The sequence below is a fragment of the Nerophis lumbriciformis genome, linkage group LG18 (assembly GCF_033978685.3).
Source record: "Nerophis lumbriciformis linkage group LG18, RoL_Nlum_v2.1, whole genome shotgun sequence".
Taxonomy (NCBI): domain Eukaryota; kingdom Metazoa; phylum Chordata; class Actinopteri; order Syngnathiformes; family Syngnathidae; genus Nerophis; species Nerophis lumbriciformis.
The window spans coordinates 395001-417311 of record NC_084565.2 but is presented as its reverse complement, the minus strand read 5'-3'; the positions used below and the strand labels follow the sequence as shown (position 1 = coordinate 417311).

Here is a 22311-nt window from a genome sequence, read left to right as displayed (position 1 = left end):
TTAAATGACATAGTGGGCCACATTAAATGACATAGTGGGCCACTTAAATGACATAGTGGGCCACATACATGACATAGTGGGCCACATACATGACATAGTGGGCCACATAAATGACATAGTGGGCCACATAAATGACACAGTGTGCCACATACATGACATAGTGGGCCACTTAAATGACATAGTGGGCCACATTAAATGACATAGTGGGCCACTTAAATGACATAGTGGGCCACATACATGACATAGTGGGCCACATACATGACATAGTGGGCCACATACATGACATAGTGGGCCACATAAATGACATAGTGGGTCACATACATGACATAGTGGGCCACATACATGACATAGTGGGCCACATACATGACATAGTGGGCCACATACATGACATAGTGGGCCACATACATGACATAGTGGGCCACATACATGACATAGTGGGCCACATACATGACATAGTGGGCCACATACATGACATAGTGGGTCACATACATGACATAGTGGGCCACATACATGACATAGTGGGCCACATACATGACATAGTGGGTCACATACATGACATAGTGGGCCACATACATGACATAGTGGGCCACATACATGACATAGTAGGTCACATACATGACATAGTGGGCCACTTAAATGACATAGTGGGCCACATACATGACATAGTGGGCCACATACATGACATAGTGGGCCACATACATGACATAGTGGGCCACATACATGACATAGTGGGCCACATACATGACATAGTGGGTCACATACATGACATAGTGGGTCACATACATGACATAGTGGGTCACATACATGACATAGTGGGTCACATACATGACATAGTGGGCCACATACATGACATAGTGGGTCACATACATGACATAGTGGGCCACATACATGACATAGTGGGTCACATACATGACATAGTGGGCCACATACATGACATAGTGGGCCACTTAAATGACATAGTGGGCCACTTAAATGACATAGTGGGCCACATACATGACATAGTGGGCCACATACATGACATAGTGGGCCACATAAATGACATAGTGGTCCACATAAATGACATAGTGGGCCACATACATGACAGTGGGCCACTTAAATGACATAGTGGGCCACATACATGACATAGTGGGTCACATACATGACATAGTGGGCCACATAAATGACATAGTGGGCCACATACATGACATAGTGGGCCACATACATGACATAGTGGGCCACATAAATGACATAGTGGGCCACATAATTGACATAGTAGGCCACATAAATGACATAGTGGGCCACCTACATGACATAGTGGGCCACATACATGACATAGTGGGCCACATACATGACATAGTGGGCCACATACATGACATAGTGGGCCACATACATGACATAGTGGGCCACATACATGACATAGTGGGCCACATACATGACATAGTGGGCCACATAAATGACATAGTGGGCCACATAAATGACATAGTGGGCCACATACATGACATAGTGGGCCACTTAAATGACATAGTGGGCCACATTAAATGACATAGTGGGCCACTTAAATGACATAGTGGGCCACACTCATGACATAGTGGGCCACATACATGACATAGTGGGCCACATACATGACATAGTGGGCCACATACATGACATAGTGGGTCACATACATGACATAGTGGGTCACATACATGACATAGTGGGCCACATAAATGACATAGTGGGCCACATACATGACATAGTGGGTCACATACATGACATAGTGGGCCACATACATGACATAGTGGGCCACATAAATGACATAGTGGGCCACATAAATGACATAGTGGGCCACATACATGACATAGTGGGTCACATACATGACATAGTGGGCCACATACATGACAGTGGGCCACTTAAATGACATAGTGGGCCACATACATGACATAGTGGGTCACATACATGACATAGTGGGCCACATAAATGACATAGTGGGCCACATACATGACATAGTGGGCCACATACATGACATAGTGGGCCACATAAATGACATAGTGGGCCACATAATTGACATAGTAGGCCACATAAATGACATAGTGGGCCACCTACATGACATAGTGGGCCACATACATGACATAGTGGGCCACATACATGACATAGTGGGCCACATACATGACATAGTGGGCCACATACATGACATAGTGGGCCACATAAATGACATAGTGGGCCACATAAATGACACAGTGTGCCACATACATGACACAGTGTGCCACATACATGACATAGTGGGCCACATACATGACATAGTGGGCCACTTAAATGACATAGTGGGCCACATTAAATGACATAGTGGGCCACTTAAATGACATAGTGGGCCACATACATGACATAGTGGGCCACATACATGACATAGTGGGCCACATAAATGACATAGTGGGCCACATAAATGACACAGTGTGCCACATACATGACATAGTGGGCCACTTAAATGACATAGTGGGCCACATTAAATGACATAGTGGGCCACTTAAATGACATAGTGGGCCACATACATGACATAGTGGGCCACATACATGACATAGTGGGCCACATACATGACATAGTGGGCCACATAAATGACATAGTGGGTCACATACATGACATAGTGGGCCACATACATGACATAGTGGGCCACATACATGACATAGTGGGCCACATACATGACATAGTGGGCCACATACATGACATAGTGGGCCACATACATGACATAGTGGGCCACATACATGACATAGTGGGCCACATACATGACATAGTGGGTCACATACATGACATAGTGGGCCACATACATGACATAGTGGGCCACATACATGACATAGTGGGTCACATACATGACATAGTGGGCCACATACATGACATAGTGGGCCACATACATGACATAGTAGGTCACATACATGACATAGTGGGCCACTTAAATGACATAGTGGGCCACATACATGACATAGTGGGCCACATACATGACATAGTGGGCCACATACATGACATAGTGGGCCACATACATGACATAGTGGGCCACATACATGACATAGTGGGTCACATACATGACATAGTGGGTCACATACATGACATAGTGGGTCACATACATGACATAGTGGGTCACATACATGACATAGTGGGCCACATACATGACATAGTGGGTCACATACATGACATAGTGGGCCACATACATGACATAGTGGGTCACATACATGACATAGTGGGCCACATACATGACATAGTGGGCCACATAAATGACATAGTGGGCCACATACATGACATAGTGGGTCACATACATGACATAGTGGGCCACATACATGACATAGTGGGTCACATACATGACATAGTGGGTCACATACATGACATAGTGGGCCACATACATGACATAGTGGGCCACATAAATGACATAGTGGGCCACATAAATGACATAGTGGGCCACATACATGACATAGTGGGTCACATACATGACATAGTGGGCCACATACATGACAGTGGGCCACTTAAATGACATAGTGGGCCACATACATGACATAGTGGGTCACATACATGACATAGTGGGCCACATAAATGACATAGTGGGCCACATACATGACATAGTGGGCCACATACATGACATAGTGGGCCACATAAATGACATAGTGGGCCACATAATTGACATAGTAGGCCACATAAATGACATAGTGGGCCACCTACATGACATAGTGGGCCACATACATGACATAGTGGGCCACATACATGACATAGTGGGCCACATACATGACATAGTGGGCCACATACATGACATAGTGGGCCACATAAATGACATAGTGGGCCACATAAATGACACAGTGTGCCACATACATGACACAGTGTGCCACATACATGACATAGTGGGCCACATACATGACATAGTGGGCCACTTAAATGACATAGTGGGCCACATTAAATGACATAGTGGGCCACTTAAATGACATAGTGGGCCACATACATGACATAGTGGGCCACATACATGACATAGTGGGCCACATAAATGACATAGTGGGCCACATAAATGACACAGTGTGCCACATACATGACATAGTGGGCCACTTAAATGACATAGTGGGCCACATTAAATGACATAGTGGGCCACTTAAATGACATAGTGGGCCACATACATGACATAGTGGGCCACATACATGACATAGTGGGCCACATACATGACATAGTGGGCCACATAAATGACATAGTGGGTCACATACATGACATAGTGGGCCACATACATGACATAGTGGGCCACATACATGACATAGTGGGCCACATACATGACATAGTGGGCCACTTAAATGACATAGTGGGCCACATTAAATGACATAGTGGGCCACATAAATGACATAGTGGGCCACATAAATGACACAGTGTGCCACATACATGACATAGTGGGCCACTTAAATGACATAGTGGGCCACATTAAATGACATAGTGGGCCACTTAAATGACATAGTGGGCCACATACATGACATAGTGGGCCACATACATGACATAGTGGGCCACATACATGACATAGTGGGCCACATAAATGACATAGTGGGTCACATACATGACATAGTGGGCCACATACATGACATAGTGGGCCACATACATGACATAGTGGGCCACATACATGACATAGTGGGCCACATACATGACATAGTGGGCCACATACATGACATAGTGGGCCACATACATGACATAGTGGGCCACATACATGACATAGTGGGTCACATACATGACATAGTGGGCCACATACATGACATAGTGGGCCACATACATGACATAGTGGGTCACATACATGACATAGTGGGCCACATACATGACATAGTGGGCCACATACATGACATAGTAGGTCACATACATGACATAGTGGGCCACTTAAATGACATAGTGGGCCACATACATGACATAGTGGGCCACATACATGACATAGTGGGCCACATACATGACATAGTGGGCCACATACATGACATAGTGGGCCACATACATGACATAGTGGGTCACATACATGACATAGTGGGTCACATACATGACATAGTGGGTCACATACATGACATAGTGGGTCACATACATGACATAGTGGGCCACATACATGACATAGTGGGTCACATACATGACATAGTGGGCCACATACATGACATAGTGGGTCACATACATGACATAGTGGGCCACTTAAATGACATAGTGGGCCACTTAAATGACATAGTGGGCCACTTAAATGACATAGTGGGCCACATACATGACATAGTGGGCCACATACATGACATAGTGGGCCACATAAATGACATAGTGGTCCACATAAATGACATAGTGGGCCACATACATGACAGTGGGCCACTTAAATGACATAGTGGGCCACATACATGACATAGTGGGTCACATACATGACATAGTGGGCCACATAAATGACATAGTGGGCCACATACATGACATAGTGGGCCACATACATGACATAGTGGGCCACATAAATGACATAGTGGGCCACATAATTGACATAGTAGGCCACATAAATGACATAGTGGGCCACCTACATGACATAGTGGGCCACATACATGACATAGTGGGCCACATACATGACATAGTGGGCCACATACATGACATAGTGGGCCACATACATGACATAGTGGGCCACATACATGACATAGTGGGCCACATACATGACATAGTGGGCCACATAAATGACATAGTGGGCCACATAAATGACATAGTGGGCCACATACATGACATAGTGGGCCACTTAAATGACATAGTGGGCCACATTAAATGACATAGTGGGCCACTTAAATGACATAGTGGGCCACACTCATGACATAGTGGGCCACATACATGACATAGTGGGCCACATACATGACATAGTGGGCCACATACATGACATAGTGGGTCACATACATGACATAGTGGGTCACATACATGACATAGTGGGCCACATAAATGACATAGTGGGCCACATACATGACATAGTGGGTCACATACATGACATAGTGGGCCACATACATGACATAGTGGGCCACATAAATGACATAGTGGGCCACATAAATGACATAGTGGGCCACATACATGACATAGTGGGTCACATACATGACATAGTGGGCCACATACATGACAGTGGGCCACTTAAATGACATAGTGGGCCACATACATGACATAGTGGGTCACATACATGACATAGTGGGCCACATAAATGACATAGTGGGCCACATACATGACATAGTGGGCCACATACATGACATAGTGGGCCACATAAATGACATAGTGGGCCACATAATTGACATAGTAGGCCACATAAATGACATAGTGGGCCACATACATGACATAGTGGGCCACATACATGACATAGTGGGCCACATACATGACATAGTGGGCCACATACATGACATAGTGGGCCACATAAATGACATAGTGGGCCACATAAATGACACAGTGTGCCACATACATGACACAGTGTGCCACATACATGACATAGTGGGCCACATACATGACATAGTGGGCCACTTAAATGACATAGTGGGCCACATTAAATGACATAGTGGGCCACTTAAATGACATAGTGGGCCACATACATGACATAGTGGGCCACATACATGACATAGTGGGCCACATAAATGACATAGTGGGCCACATAAATGACACAGTGTGCCACATACATGACATAGTGGGCCACTTAAATGACATAGTGGGCCACATTAAATGACATAGTGGGCCACTTAAATGACATAGTGGGCCACATACATGACATAGTGGGCCACATACATGACATAGTGGGCCACATACATGACATAGTGGGCCACATAAATGACATAGTGGGTCACATACATGACATAGTGGGCCACATACATGACATAGTGGGCCACATACATGACATAGTGGGCCACATACATGACATAGTGGGCCACATACATGACATAGTGGGCCACATACATGACATAGTGGGCCACATACATGACATAGTGGGCCACATACATGACATAGTGGGTCACATACATGACATAGTGGGCCACATACATGACATAGTGGGCCACATACATGACATAGTGGGTCACATACATGACATAGTGGGCCACATACATGACATAGTGGGCCACATACATGACATAGTAGGTCACATACATGACATAGTGGGCCACTTAAATGACATAGTGGGCCACATACATGACATAGTGGGCCACATACATGACATAGTGGGCCACATACATGACATAGTGGGCCACATACATGACATAGTGGGCCACATACATGACATAGTGGGTCACATACATGACATAGTGGGTCACATACATGACATAGTGGGTCACATACATGACATAGTGGGTCACATACATGACATAGTGGGCCACATACATGACATAGTGGGTCACATACATGACATAGTGGGCCACATACATGACATAGTGGGTCACATACATGACATAGTGGGCCACATACATGACATAGTGGGCCACATAAATGACATAGTGGGCCACATACATGACATAGTGGGTCACATACATGACATAGTGGGCCACATACATGACATAGTGGGTCACATACATGACATAGTGGGTCACATACATGACATAGTGGGCCACATACATGACATAGTGGGCCACATAAATGACATAGTGGGCCACATAAATGACATAGTGGGCCACATACATGACATAGTGGGTCACATACATGACATAGTGGGCCACATACATGACAGTGGGCCACTTAAATGACATAGTGGGCCACATACATGACATAGTGGGTCACATACATGACATAGTGGGCCACATAAATGACATAGTGGGCCACATACATGACATAGTGGGCCACATACATGACATAGTGGGCCACATAAATGACATAGTGGGCCACATAATTGACATAGTAGGCCACATAAATGACATAGTGGGCCACCTACATGACATAGTGGGCCACATACATGACATAGTGGGCCACATACATGACATAGTGGGCCACATACATGACATAGTGGGCCACATACATGACATAGTGGGCCACATAAATGACATAGTGGGCCACATAAATGACACAGTGTGCCACATACATGACACAGTGTGCCACATACATGACATAGTGGGCCACATACATGACATAGTGGGCCACTTAAATGACATAGTGGGCCACATTAAATGACATAGTGGGCCACTTAAATGACATAGTGGGCCACATACATGACATAGTGGGCCACATACATGACATAGTGGGCCACATAAATGACATAGTGGGCCACATAAATGACACAGTGTGCCACATACATGACATAGTGGGCCACTTAAATGACATAGTGGGCCACATTAAATGACATAGTGGGCCACTTAAATGACATAGTGGGCCACATACATGACATAGTGGGCCACATACATGACATAGTGGGCCACATACATGACATAGTGGGCCACATAAATGACATAGTGGGTCACATACATGACATAGTGGGCCACATACATGACATAGTGGGCCACATACATGACATAGTGGGCCACATACATGACATAGTGGGCCACATACATGACATAGTGGGCCACATACATGACATAGTGGGCCACATACATGACATAGTGGGCCACATACATGACATAGTGGGTCACATACATGACATAGTGGGCCACATACATGACATAGTGGGCCACATACATGACATAGTGGGTCACATACATGACATAGTGGGCCACATACATGACATAGTGGGCCACATACATGACATAGTAGGTCACATACATGACATAGTGGGCCACTTAAATGACATAGTGGGCCACATACATGACATAGTGGGCCACATACATGACATAGTGGGCCACATACATGACATAGTGGGCCACATACATGACATAGTGGGCCACATACATGACATAGTGGGTCACATACATGACATAGTGGGTCACATACATGACATAGTGGGTCACATACATGACATAGTGGGCCACATACATGACATAGTGGGTCACATACATGACATAGTGGGCCACATACATGACATAGTGGGTCACATACATGACATAGTGGGCCACATACATGACATAGTGGGCCACATAAATGACATAGTGGGCCACATACATGACATAGTGGGTCACATACATGACATAGTGGGCCACATACATGACATAGTGGGTCACATACATGACATAGTGGGTCACATACATGACATAGTGGGCCACATACATGACATAGTGGGTCACATACATGACATAGTGGGTCACATACATGACATAGTGGGTCACATACATGACATTCATCTCAATTTGAGTAGAAGTTTTATTTTCCAGTTTTTCCCCCGTGGCAGGTCCTGATTAGTCACGCAGAGTCCAAGGATGGGAGCGGTGGACCACTAGAGTCCGAGGACCTGGAGTCCACAGAGGTGTTCCCCAGGGACGCTGTAGACCTGGACAGGAGGGCGGGCCCAGATCAGCTGTCCATCATAACGGTGAGACTCATGTGGCGGCCATCTTGTATTTACCTGCTCCCTCCCTCTCTCTGCTCGTCCTGATGTTGCTCTCACTTCTGTTCCAGTTCAACTGCACGTACCAGCAGACCCGGGACAGACAAGACCCAGGTCCAGGTCCAGGTCCAGGTCCGGTCCCAGGAAGCGTGCGGCCGGTGGACATGACCTTCAGCATGGATCTCTACCACACGCCGCTCACCAGGCAGACATCCCGTCAGGCCTTCTTCACCGTGTCCCAGGACCAGGAAGTCTTTGTGGAGGTGTGTGTTCTAGAACATTCACAGTGTCCCAGGACCAGCAGGTGTTTGTGGAAGTGTGTGATCTACAAACCTCGTTTCCATATGATTTGGGAAATTGTGTTAGATGTAAATATAAACGGAATACAATGATTTGAAAATCCTTTTCAAGCCATATTCAGTTGAATATGCTACAAAGACAACATATTTGATGTTCAAACTCATAAACTTTATTTTGTGCAAATAATCATTAACTTTAGAATGTGATGCCAGCAACACGTGACAAAGAAGTTGTGAAAGGTGGCAATAAATACTGATAAAGTTGAGGAATGCTCATCAAACACTTATATGGAACATCCCACAGGTGAACAGGCTAATTGGGAACAGGTGGGTGCCATGATTGGGTATAAAAGTAGATTCCATGAAATGCTCAGTCATTCACAAACAAGGATGAGGCGAGGGTCACCACTTCGTCAACAAATGTGTGAGCAAATTGTTGAACAGTTTAAGAAAAATATTTCTCAACCAGCTATTGCAAGGAATTTAGGGATTTCACCACGTACAGTCCGTAATATCATCAAAAGGTTCAGAGAATGTGGAGAAATCACTGCACGTAAGCAGCTAAGCCCGTGACCTTCCATCCCTCAGGCTGTACTGCATCAACAAGCGACATCAGTGTGTAAAGGATATCACCACATGGGCTCAGGAACACTTCAGAAACCCACTGTCAGTAACTACAGTTGGTCGCTACATCTGTAAGTGCAAGTTAAAGCTCTCCTATGCAAGGCGAAAACCGTTTATCAACAACACCCAGAAACGCCGTCGGCTTCGCTGGGCCTGAGCTCATCTAAGATGGACTGATACAAAGTGGAAAAGTGTTCTGTGGTCTGACGAGTCCACATTTCAAATTGTTTTTGGAAACTGTGGACGTCGTGTCCTCCGGACCAAAGAGGAAAAGAACCATCCGGATTGTTATAGGCGCAAAGTGTAAAAGGCAGCATGTGTGATGGTATGGGGGTGTATTAGTGGCCAAGACATGGGTAACTTACACATCTGTGAAGGCGCCATTAATGCTGAAAGGTACATACAGCTTTTGGAGCAACATATGTTGCCATCCAAGCAACGTTACCATGGACGCCCCTGCTTATTTCAGCAAGACAATGCCAATCAATCAACGTGGCTTCATAGTAAAAGAGTGCGGGTACTAGACTGGCCTGCCTGTAGTCCAGACATTGAAAATGTGTGGTGCATTATGAAGCCTAAAATAGCAGAAGGGAGACCCCCGGACTGTTGAACAACTTAAGCTGTACATCAAGCAAGAATGGGAAAGAATTCCACCTGAGAAGCTTCAAAAATGTGTCTCCTCAGTTCCCAAACCTTTACTGAGTGTTGTTAAAAGGAAAGGCCATGTAACACAGTGGTGAACATGCCCTTTCCCAACTACTTTGTCACGTGTTGCAGCCATGAAATTCTAAGTTAATTATTATTTGCAAAAAAAAATAAAGTTTATAAGTTTGAACATCAAATATGTTGTCTTTGTAGCATATTCAACTGAATATGGCTTGAAAAGGATTTGCAAATCATTGTATTCCGTTTATATTTACATCTAACACAATTTCCCAACTCATATGGAAACGGGGTTTGTAGAAGATTGATGGCGCTCACCGCAGGAGATGTGGCGCTGACGCAGCACACAAACAAAGAGCTATCTGTGTTAGCTCCGCCCTAAGAAGTGGCACCCTGCTGAGAGATGACCTGGGCCGCACAATGAGGCGCTTTGTGTCTTCAGCACACATCTGCACCCTCTGATGATGTCATCGCTAGTGAGCAAACATCTGCGCTCTCTGATGATGTCATCACCGCCCTTTAGCACAGAAATGATAGCAGCCAAGCTATTGTTTAGCGGCACATTCGCCAACTGCCATGAAAAAAACAGCGGAAGAAAAGAACAAACATGTGAAAACTAACCAGTTGCCATGGTGATTATACGTACTAATGATGAATCAGGCCAATTTAAAATGATGAAGCAGGCCACTTTAAAATGATGAAGCAGGCCAATTTAAAATTATGAACCAGGCCACTTTAAATTGATGAAGCAGGCCAGTTTAAAATGATGAAGCAGGCCAATTTAAAATGATGAAGCAGGCCACTTTAAAATGATGAAGCAGGCCACTTTACATTGATGAAGCAGGCCACATTAAAATGATGAAGCAGGCCACTTTAAATTGATGAAGCAGGTTACTTTAAAATGGTGAAGCAGGCCACTTTAAAATGATGAAGTAGATCAGTTTAAAATGGTGAAGCAGGTCACTTTAAAATGATGAAGTAGGTCACTTTAAAATGGTGAAGCAGGTCACTTTAAAATGAAGAAACAGGTCATTTTATAATGATTATGCAGGCCAATTTAAAATGATGAAGCAGGCAACTTTAAAATGATGAAGCAGGCCAAATTTAAATTGATGAAGCAGGCTATTTTAAAATGATGGAACAGGCCACTTAAAATGATGAAACAGTCCACTTTAAAATGTTGAATCAGGCCACTTTAAAATGATGGAGCAGGTCACTTTAAAATGATGTGGTGTGTCAGAAAAGCTGCCCTGGTTGCATGGAGATGGTCTAAAAACTTTTTTTTAAAATGTATTCTTGTTAAAAAACATTTTAACTTGAAATTGTAAGTTGACTTAAATTGTGATGAAGAAGAATTGTGAGTCAGCTGTGGATTCATTTGTTTAAGTATTTATGTTGTTCTCTCTTCCACTCATTTCACCTTTTTTAACACTACAATATAATACTAATATCAGCTTGGTATCGTAGTGGAAGGTGGTATGGCAGCATTACAGATCATAATACTAATATCAGCTTGGTATCGATAGTGGACAATGGTATGGCAGCATTACAGATCATAATACAAATATCAGCTTGATATCGATAGTGGAAGGTGGTATGGCAGCATTACAGATCATAATACAAATATCAGCTTGGTATCGGTAGTGGACAGTGGTATGGCAGCATTACAGATCATAATACAAATATCAGCTTGATATCGTAGTGGACGGTGGTATGGCAGCATTACAGAACATAATACAAATATCAGCTTGGTATCGGTAGTGGACGGTGGTATGGCAGCATTACAGATCATAATACTAATATCAGCTTGGTATCGATAATGGACGGTGGTATGGCAGCATTACAGATCATAATACTAATATCAGCTTGGTATCGGTAGTGGACGGTGGTATGGCAGCATTACAGATCATAATACAAATATCAGCTTGATATCGTAGTGGACGGTGGTATGGCAGCATTACAGAACATAATACAAATATCAGCTTGGTATCGATAGTGGAAGGTGGTATGGCAGCATTACAGATCATAATACTAATATCAGCTTGGTATCGATAGTGGACAATGGTATGGCAGCATTACAGATCATAATACAAATATCAGCTTGGTATCGGTAGTGGACGGTGGTATGGCAGCATTACAGATCATAATACAAATATCAGCTTGATATCGTAGTGGACGGTGGTATGGCAGCATTACAGAACATAATACAAATATCAGCTTGGTATCGATAGTGGAAGGTGGTATGGCAGCATTACAGATCATAATACTAATATCAGCTTGGTATCGATAGTGGACAATGGTATGGCAGCATTACAGATCATAATACAAATATCAGCTTGGTATCGATAGTGGACGGTGGTATGGCAGCATTACAGAAGACTGTGTGGATGTTTCAGGTGAGGTCGTCCTCCTCAGATCCAGGTGTGGGCTTCACCATCGTGTCCTGCATGGTGTCACCTGACGCTGACCCCAAGGGGGCGTCGTCCTACACGCTCATCGAGACGGTCTGTCCCACCGATGACTCGCTGCACTTCACCACAGGTGAGCAGCAGGTGGACAGGAAGCTCTTCAGCTTCACCTTCAGGTCGGAGGTGAAGGTGTCGCCTCAGTTCCTGCACTGCAAGATGTCTCCGTGCTCCATGGCGCCTTCTGCCGGCCTGCGCCTCCGCCTGGCGCCGGTACGTGCAAATACTGCATGTGTTGCACTTTTACCCAGATCTGCACCAAACCCACCAGGTGTGTTTGTCACCTGCCAGTGTTTGGGACCCAGGCAGCCCTGCAACTCCCTGGACCTGGACCACATCCTCACCATGATGATGGACGCCAAGACCACCAGCACCGCCCTTAAGCTCATGGACGCCTCCTCACATCCTCCCCACGTGACAGGTGAGTCACCTGACCGCTCGCTGCACCTGGCAGCTGAGAGTCAACTGACCGCTCGCTGCACCTGGCAGCTGAGAGTCACCTGACCAATCTACCTGGCAGGTGAGAGTCACCTGACCGCTCGCTGCACCTGGCAGCTCAGAGTCACCTGACCAATGTACCTGGCAGATGAGAGTCACCTGACCAATGTACCTGGCAGGTGAGAGTCACCTGACCAATGTACCTGGCAGGTGAGAGTCACCTGACCAATGTACCTGGCAGGTGAGTCACCTGACCAATATACCTGACAGGTGAGAGTCACCTGACCAATGTACCGTACCTGGCAGATGAGAGTCACCTGACCAATGTACCTGGCAGGTACGGTGCTGGTAGAACATCAGAAGGAGTTTTTATCTCAAGACACTGGCCTTTACATTAGGTACACCTGTATCGTCTGCAACACTGGAGCCACATGTTTGACATGTAGGAAAATTAATAAATACACTAAATATAATATTTATATTACTAAAACAATTAAATAATTAAATATTATATTTACACTACTAAAACAATTCAATAACTAAATATATTATTTACATTACTAAAACAATAATTAAATTACTAAATATATTATTTCATCATGACTAAAACAATTAAAGTAGTAAATATATTATTTACATTACTGAAACAATTAAATTACTAAATATAATATTTATATTACTAAAACAATTAAATTACTAAATATATTATTTACATTACTAAAACAATTAAATAATTAAATATTCTATTTACACTACAAAAACAATTAATTTACTAAATATAATATTTACATTACTAAAACAATTAAATTACTAAATATAATATTTACATTACTAAAACAATTAAATTACTAAATATATTGTTTACATTACTGAAGCAATTAAACTACTAAATATAATATTTATATTACTAAAACCATTAAATTACTAAATATAATATTTATATTACTAAAACAATTAAATTACTAAATATATTATTTACATTACTGAAACAATTAAATTACTAAATATATTATTTACATTACTGAAACAATTAAATTACTAAATATATTACTTACATTACTGAAACAATTAAATTAATAAATATAATATTTATATTACTAAAACAATTAAATTACTAAATATATTATTTACATTACTAAAACAATTAAATTACTAAATATATTGTTTACATTACTAAAACAATTAAATTACTAAATATATTACTTACATTACTGAAACAATTAAATTAATAAATATAATATTTATATTACTAAAACAATTAAATGACTAAATATAGTATTACATTACTAAAAAAACCTATTAAATTACTAAATATATTATTTACATTACTGAAACAATTAAATTACTAAGTATATTATTTCATCATGACTAAAACAATTAAATTACTTAATATATTATTTACATTACTAAAACAATTAAATTATTACATATATTATTTACATTACTAAAACAACTAAATTACTAAATATATTATTTACCTTACTGAAACAATTAAATTACTAAATATATTATTTAACATGACTGAAACTACTAAATTACTAAATATATTATTTACATTACTACAACAATTAAATTATTAAATATATTATTTACATTACTGGAACAATTAAATTATTAAATATAATATTTACATTACTAAAACAATTAAATTACTAAATATATTACTTACATTACTAAAACAATTAAATTACTAAATATATTCTTCACTTTACTAAAACAATTAAATTACTAAATATATTATTTACATTACTGAAACAATTAAATTACTAAATATATTACTTACATTACTAAAACAATTAAATTACTAAATATATTATTCACATTACTAAAACAATTAAATTACTAAATATATTATTTACATTACTGAAACAATTAAATTACTAAATATAATATTTACATTACTAAAACAATTAAATTACTGAATATATTATTAACATTACTGAAACAATTAATCTACTTAATATAATATTTACATTACTAAAACAATTAAATTACTAAATATATTACTTACATTACTGAAACAAATAAATTACTAAATATAATATTTACATTACTAAAACAATTAAATTACTAAATATATTATTTACATTACTGAAACAATTAAATTACTAAATATAATATTTACATTACTGAAATTACTAAATACAAATATAAAGTTTTTTTAACAAGTCCTTAAAAACTGCAAAGCACTCCAGTCTTAAAGAGGATCTTTGACAAAGTTGTTTTGTTTATTTATTTATTTTGTTGCTGGTCCTTAAAAACAGCATAGCGCTCCTGTATTATAGAGGATCTTTGACTAGGGTTTTTTTTTTCCAGTCGGTTCTTAAAAACTACAAAATGCTCTGTCTTATAGAGGATCTTTGACTGATTTTTCAGTAGGGTTTTGTAAATCGCAAAGCACTCCTGTTTTATAAAGGATCTTTGACTAAGTTTATTTTTATTTTTTAGTCTGTCCTTAAAAACAGCATAGCGCTCCTGTCTTATAGAGGATCTTTGACAGGCATAAACATCTTAACTGATGACAATCTGTTTGGTGAAAGTATGACACAACTTTGACATCTGAGAGAAGAGTCTCGCTCCTGTCTTCATCTTTAAATGCGTGTGTGTGTGTGCACGCGTGTGTGTGTGTGTGTGTGTGTGTGCGCACGCATGTGTGTGTGTGTGTGTGTGTGTGTGTGTGTGTGTGTGTGTGTGTGTGTCAAGACGTGAAGGCAGCAGAGAACCTTCCGGACATGACTTAGGGACGCCACAAAGCCCAAGACACTGAACATCACCTCCCTCCATCTGCTCTTCATTAGGCTGTCATCTGTCTGTTTACACCAACCTGTGTGTGTGTGTGTGCGTGCGTGTGTGTGTGTGTGTGTGTGTGTGTGTGTGTGTGTGTGTGTGTGTGTGTGTGTGTGTGTGTGTGTGTGTGTGTGTGTGTGTGTGTGTGTGTGTGGCTAGCTGCAGGAAAGAGGCCCACTTTGGCTGCTTGGCTGTGGATGATCTGGAAAAGAGGAGTCATGCTTGCACTAAACTACACTTGTTTTCACTTAGGAGCTTAGCCCCGCCCCTTTCCACTCCAGTGTGTGTGTGTGTGTGTGTGTGTGAGTGAGTGAGTGAGTGAGTGCGTGTCCTAGAAATAATCATTTTTCAGCCCCTCGTGGCCTGTATGGATGAAGATGAAAGACAACAATTTGAATGAATGAAATAAGTTTATTTCGGTCATATAATCAACCATCAACCATTAACCATTTTGTGTGACCAGTTTAAGAGTACAGACTATACATATAGGGGACGGCGTGGCGCAGTGGAAGAATGGCCGTGCGCGACCCGAGGGTCCCTGGTTCAATCCCCACCTAGTACCAACCTCGTCATGTCCGTTGTGTCCTGAGCAAGACACTTCACCCTTGCTCCTGATGGGTGCTGGTTAGCGCCTTGCATGGCAGCTCCCTCCATCAGTGTGTGAATGTGTGTGTGAATGGGTAAATGTGGAAGTAGTGTCAAAGCGCTTTGAGTACCTTGAAGGTAGAAAAGCGCTATACAAGTACAACCCATTTATCATTTATTATTTATTTATATACAGTATAACAATCATACACATTTACACACAAAAGGAAAAGAAAAGAAAAGAAAAAGCATGACCGAAAAAGGAATAGGCTGAAGCCAAAGCTTCTATTTGCCTATCCTATACCTTCACTGAAAATAAGATTACCTGGAACATCAATGTTAAAAAAAAAAAAAAATCAAAATCAATGGAATGAAAGTACTTGTTACTATATTTTATCATTTTCAATGATCTCACCTTTCAATGTTTTCTTAAACCTTAACAAAGAAGTACATGTCTTCAACTCATCACTGAGCTTGTTCCACCATTTAACTCCTAAAACTGAAATACATTTGTATTTAATATTCCTTCTTGCTTTACCTATTTCAAAAATCAATACCCCCCGTAGATGATGGTTTTCTCCTCTTAATGGAAATAAGCTAAGAATACAAGCTGGAAGGCTGTTGTTCTTTACTCCAAACATCATTTCCATTGTTTTTAAAAACACAATATCTGAACATTTTGACACATTAGAACTTATAAATAATGGATTGGTATGTTCATAGTAGCACGCTTTGTGTATTATTCTAATGACCCTTTTTTGAAGTTTAATTATTGGGTCTATGTTTGTTCTATAAACATTTCCCCAAACTTCAACACAATATGTTAAATATGGAAAAATAAAAGAATAATATAACATGCAGACATTTCTTATTCAGCATGTGTTTTACTTTATAAAGAATGGCAATGGATTTGGATATTTTTCCCTTTATATATTCAATATGCGGTTTCCAACATAATTTATGATCAATTATTATTCCCAAAAATTTAGTTTCATATACTCTATCAAATTTAAAGATGATTTCCACTGTCTAAATGGGCTGTCAAACTTATTTTCATTTAGGCCGCCTCACGTTCACGGTGGCAGTGTCAGAGCGCCGTTTATAAAACAATATATATATTATATTATATAAATATATATATTTACTTTTTTAATCTGTAGATGGATTTAGTTGACGTAGTTTTTCACAGCATCTTATTGTAAATATAAAAACACTAGCACTCTTTTCAAGGTGAAAAAAACAGCTGAGTTGTCAGAATTGTACCGTACAATAAAAATAAAAGTGTTTTTTTTACAAAGTTTTGGTGGGAAAATGGCATCATCCAAAAAGTCTAAAATGGGAGGCACTAGTGCATCTAATGCTAGATCTTATCAACAATGCAGGATATTTATTCTGGATGGTCATAATCTGCCAACTCAGCGTGGTGAGAAATGTGGAGTCGACCTTCCATCTTTCACTCACTCAACCAATCAATCAACATGCTGGACATTTAAATGTGTCCGGGTCACATGGTACACATCACACAGCAGGGGTTGCTGATGTCATTGAGGGCGCCCTCCTGTCATCAGTCTGTCCGATTAAGCGCACAAAACGTGGACGAATAGACGCCATCGTCCGCACACGAGCAGCTCATCGCTCCATAGATTGTTCCAGAGAGCATGTTAGCATGTTAGCACGTTAGCACGTGTGCTCATGTTGTGTTTGTTGTTCTGCAGATTTGCCGACATATCCTGACCCGGACCCCGAGGTCCCGGATGACCCCGCCAATAAAAGTAGGTGTTTTCTAACCCCCGTAGATACTGGAGATCAGACCAGGCGGTCCAAAGTCTGGCCCGGGTCCATTTGCGGCCCGCAGCTCATTGTTTTCATGAAAATCATTTCAAAAAACAAAGCAGTAAAAAGAGTGATGAGAGCACAAACAGGTGAAATGTAACAATCAAAAGTTACAATGTTGACTCTAATAACACAAAGCTGTCATGCAGGAGGTTTTCTTTCTTTAAAACCAGCATTGCTCCAAAAATAATCAATGTTTTTATGAATTATTCACCTATTTGAGGCTCACATTAAATATTCAGTTTTTCAATATTTTGGGGTAAAATATTGCATATTTTGTGTGTTTGACATACAAAACACTAAGTTTCCTTTGACAATAAAACGAAGACATAAAAAATATATTAATAATAAAACCTTATGAGTTGATCTAAAGACTTAATTGTTGAAAATAAAAGTTGTATGACTTATTTTTTCAACTTCTATGAGTGTTTGGATCTCCAATCATTTAGAGGGCTTTTATTTGTATTTAATTGCTCAAAAATAATAATGAATCAAAATCAATGTTGTTATGAATGATTGACCTATTTAAGACTCCAATTACTTCACATCAAATATTACACTTTGATATATTTATGGGAGAAAATATTGTAGACGTGTGTTGATTATTTAAAAAAAACAAAAACAAAGTTTTCCTGAACAAAAATGACATAAAACAAAGAAAATCATAACAACTTAGAATCAACGCATAGATTTGAAGTTCAATGAATGTTGAAAGCTATATATATATATATATATATATATATATAATAAATTGTATTGGTTTTAAAAATGAAAAATATCCAAATGGCCCCGCATGCTTTCATATTTGGCCCTCAGTGGAAGAGGTTGGACCCCTGCTGTGATCCCTCACAGGTGCACTTAAAGGTTTTGAGAGTCTCTAAAGAAGTGCTTTCTCCTGCAGACACCATGGACACGCCCACTGTGGTGATCATCGCCTTCGCCGCCTTCGCCATCGGTGCTCTGTTGACTGGAGCACTCTGGTTCATCTACTCCCACACAGGTGAGTTCACCTTTAGTTGTTGTATTGTCATTGTGCGGCCCAGGTCATCTCTCAGCAGGGTGCCACTTCTTAGGGCGGAGCTAACACAGATAGCTCTTTGTTTGTGTGCTGCGTCAGCGCCACATCTCCTGCGGTGAGCGCCATCAATCTTCTACAAACCCCGTTTCCATATGAGTTGGGAAATTGTGTTAGATGTAAATATAAACAGAATACAATGATTTGCAAATCCTTTTCAAGCCATATTCAGTTGAATATGCTACAAAGACAACATATTTGATGTTCAAACTCATAAACTTTATTTTATTCTTGCAAATAATCATTAACTTAGAATTTCATGGCTGCAACACGTGACAAAGAAGTTGGGAAAGGGCATGTTCACCACTGTGTTACATGGCCTTTCCTTTTAACAACACTCAGTAAAGGTTTGGGAACTGAGGAGACACATTTTTGAAGCTTCTCAGGTGGAATTCTTTCCCATTCTTGCTTGATGTACAGCTTAAGTTGTTCAACAGTCCGGGGGTCTCCCTTCTGCTATTTTAGGCTTCATAATGCGCCACACATTTTCAATGTCTGGACTACAGGCAGGCCAGTCTAGTACCCGCACTCTTTTACTATGAAGCCACGTTGATGTAACACGTGGCTTGGCATTGTCTTGCTGAAATAAGCAGGGGCGTCCATGGTAACGTTGCTTGGATGGCAACATATGTTGCTCCAAAAGCTGTATGTACCTTTCAGCATTAATGGTGCCTTCACAGATGTGTAAGTTACCCATGTCTTGGCCACTAATACACCCCCATACCATCACACATGCTGCCTTTTACACTTTGCACCTAGAACAATCCGGATGGTTCTTTTCCTCTTTGGTCCGGAGGACACGACGTCCACAGTTTCCAAAAACAATTTGAAATGTGGACTCGTCAGACCACAGAACACTTTTCCACTTTGTATCAGTCCATCTTAGATGAGCTCAGGCCCAGCGAAGCTGACCGACGGCGTTTCTGGGTGTTGTTGATAAACGGTTTTCGCCTTGCATAGGAGAGTTTTAACTTGCACTTACAGATGTAGCGACCAATTGTAGTTACTGACAGTGGGTTTCTGAAGTGTTCCTGAGCCCATGTGGTGATATCCTTTACACACTGATGTCGCTTGTTGATGCAGTACAGCCTGAGGGATGGAAGGTCACGGGCTTAGCTGCTTACGTGCAGTGATTTCTCCACATTCTCTGAACCCTTTGATGATATTACGGAGCGTAGATGGTGAAATCCCTAAATTCCTTGCAATAGCTGCTTGAGAAAGGTTTTTCTTAAACTGTTCAACAATTTGCTCACGCATTTGTTGACAAAGTGGTGACCCTCACCCCATCCTTGTTTGTGAATGACTGAGCATTTCATGGAATCTACTTTTATACCCAATCATGGCACCCACCTGTTCCCAATTAGCCTGCTCACCTGTGGGATGTTCCAAATAAGTGTTTGATGAGCATTCCTCAACTTTATCAGTATTTATTGACACCTTTCACAGCTTCTTTGTCACGTGTTGCAGCCATGAAATTCTAAGTTAATGATTATTTGCAAAAAGAAAATAAAGTTTATGAGTTTGAACATCAAATATGTTGTCTTTGTAGCATATTCAACTGAATATGGCTTGAAAAGGATTTGCAAATCATTGTATTCTGTTTATATTTACATCTAACACAATTTCCCAACTCATATGGAAACAGGGTTTGTATGATTATTCATGAAATGGAAATGTGCTGACACTCGTGATATCGCCCTGTCTCTGCTTTGTCTGCGTCACGGTACTCGATGTTCTGGACACAAACACTTATACGTGACGACTCGCAATCTTGGATTTGCCAGTTGTCCCTTTGCACAGATAGAAAAGTACAACTTCAGCACAATTGATAATAATTATAGCAGGGGAGGGCAATTAATTTTTACCGGGGGCAGCATGAGAAATATTTCATTTAAATTTTGCTCAATATTATTTTTGATATATACTGTAAGATAAATAATAATAATAATTAATAATAATAATAATACTTTCATTTAACCTAACTTAACATTATACCAAAAGCACTGCTTTGGAAATCATTTGTACGCCTTTCAGAGATGACATTTAAACATCCTCATGTTGCACAATGAAATGTAAGCATAGCATGAAGTGTGTAACTTTCTCAAGTAACAGCATTCCATGATTAATAGCAATAAATGAACATGAATAATAAATGACAGTAGAATA

General features: G+C 40.8%; 1 protein-coding gene across 2 annotated transcripts in view; it reads left to right on the top strand.

Moving 5' to 3' along the window:
- tgfbr3 (transforming growth factor, beta receptor III) overlaps positions 1-22311 on the top strand; it is a 137918-nt gene that overhangs the window by 113411 nt on the left and 2196 nt on the right. For both annotated transcript variants that reach the window (XM_061977453.2, XM_061977452.2), the window contains 6 exons: positions 9221-9361; positions 9448-9639; positions 13359-13640; positions 13719-13848; positions 18953-19009; positions 19972-20070. In XM_061977453.2, the coding sequence (XP_061833437.2) occupies positions 9221-9361; positions 9448-9639; positions 13359-13640; positions 13719-13848; positions 18953-19009; positions 19972-20070 (901 nt within the window). The remainder of the gene's footprint in view (positions 1-9220; positions 9362-9447; positions 9640-13358; positions 13641-13718; positions 13849-18952; positions 19010-19971; positions 20071-22311) is intronic.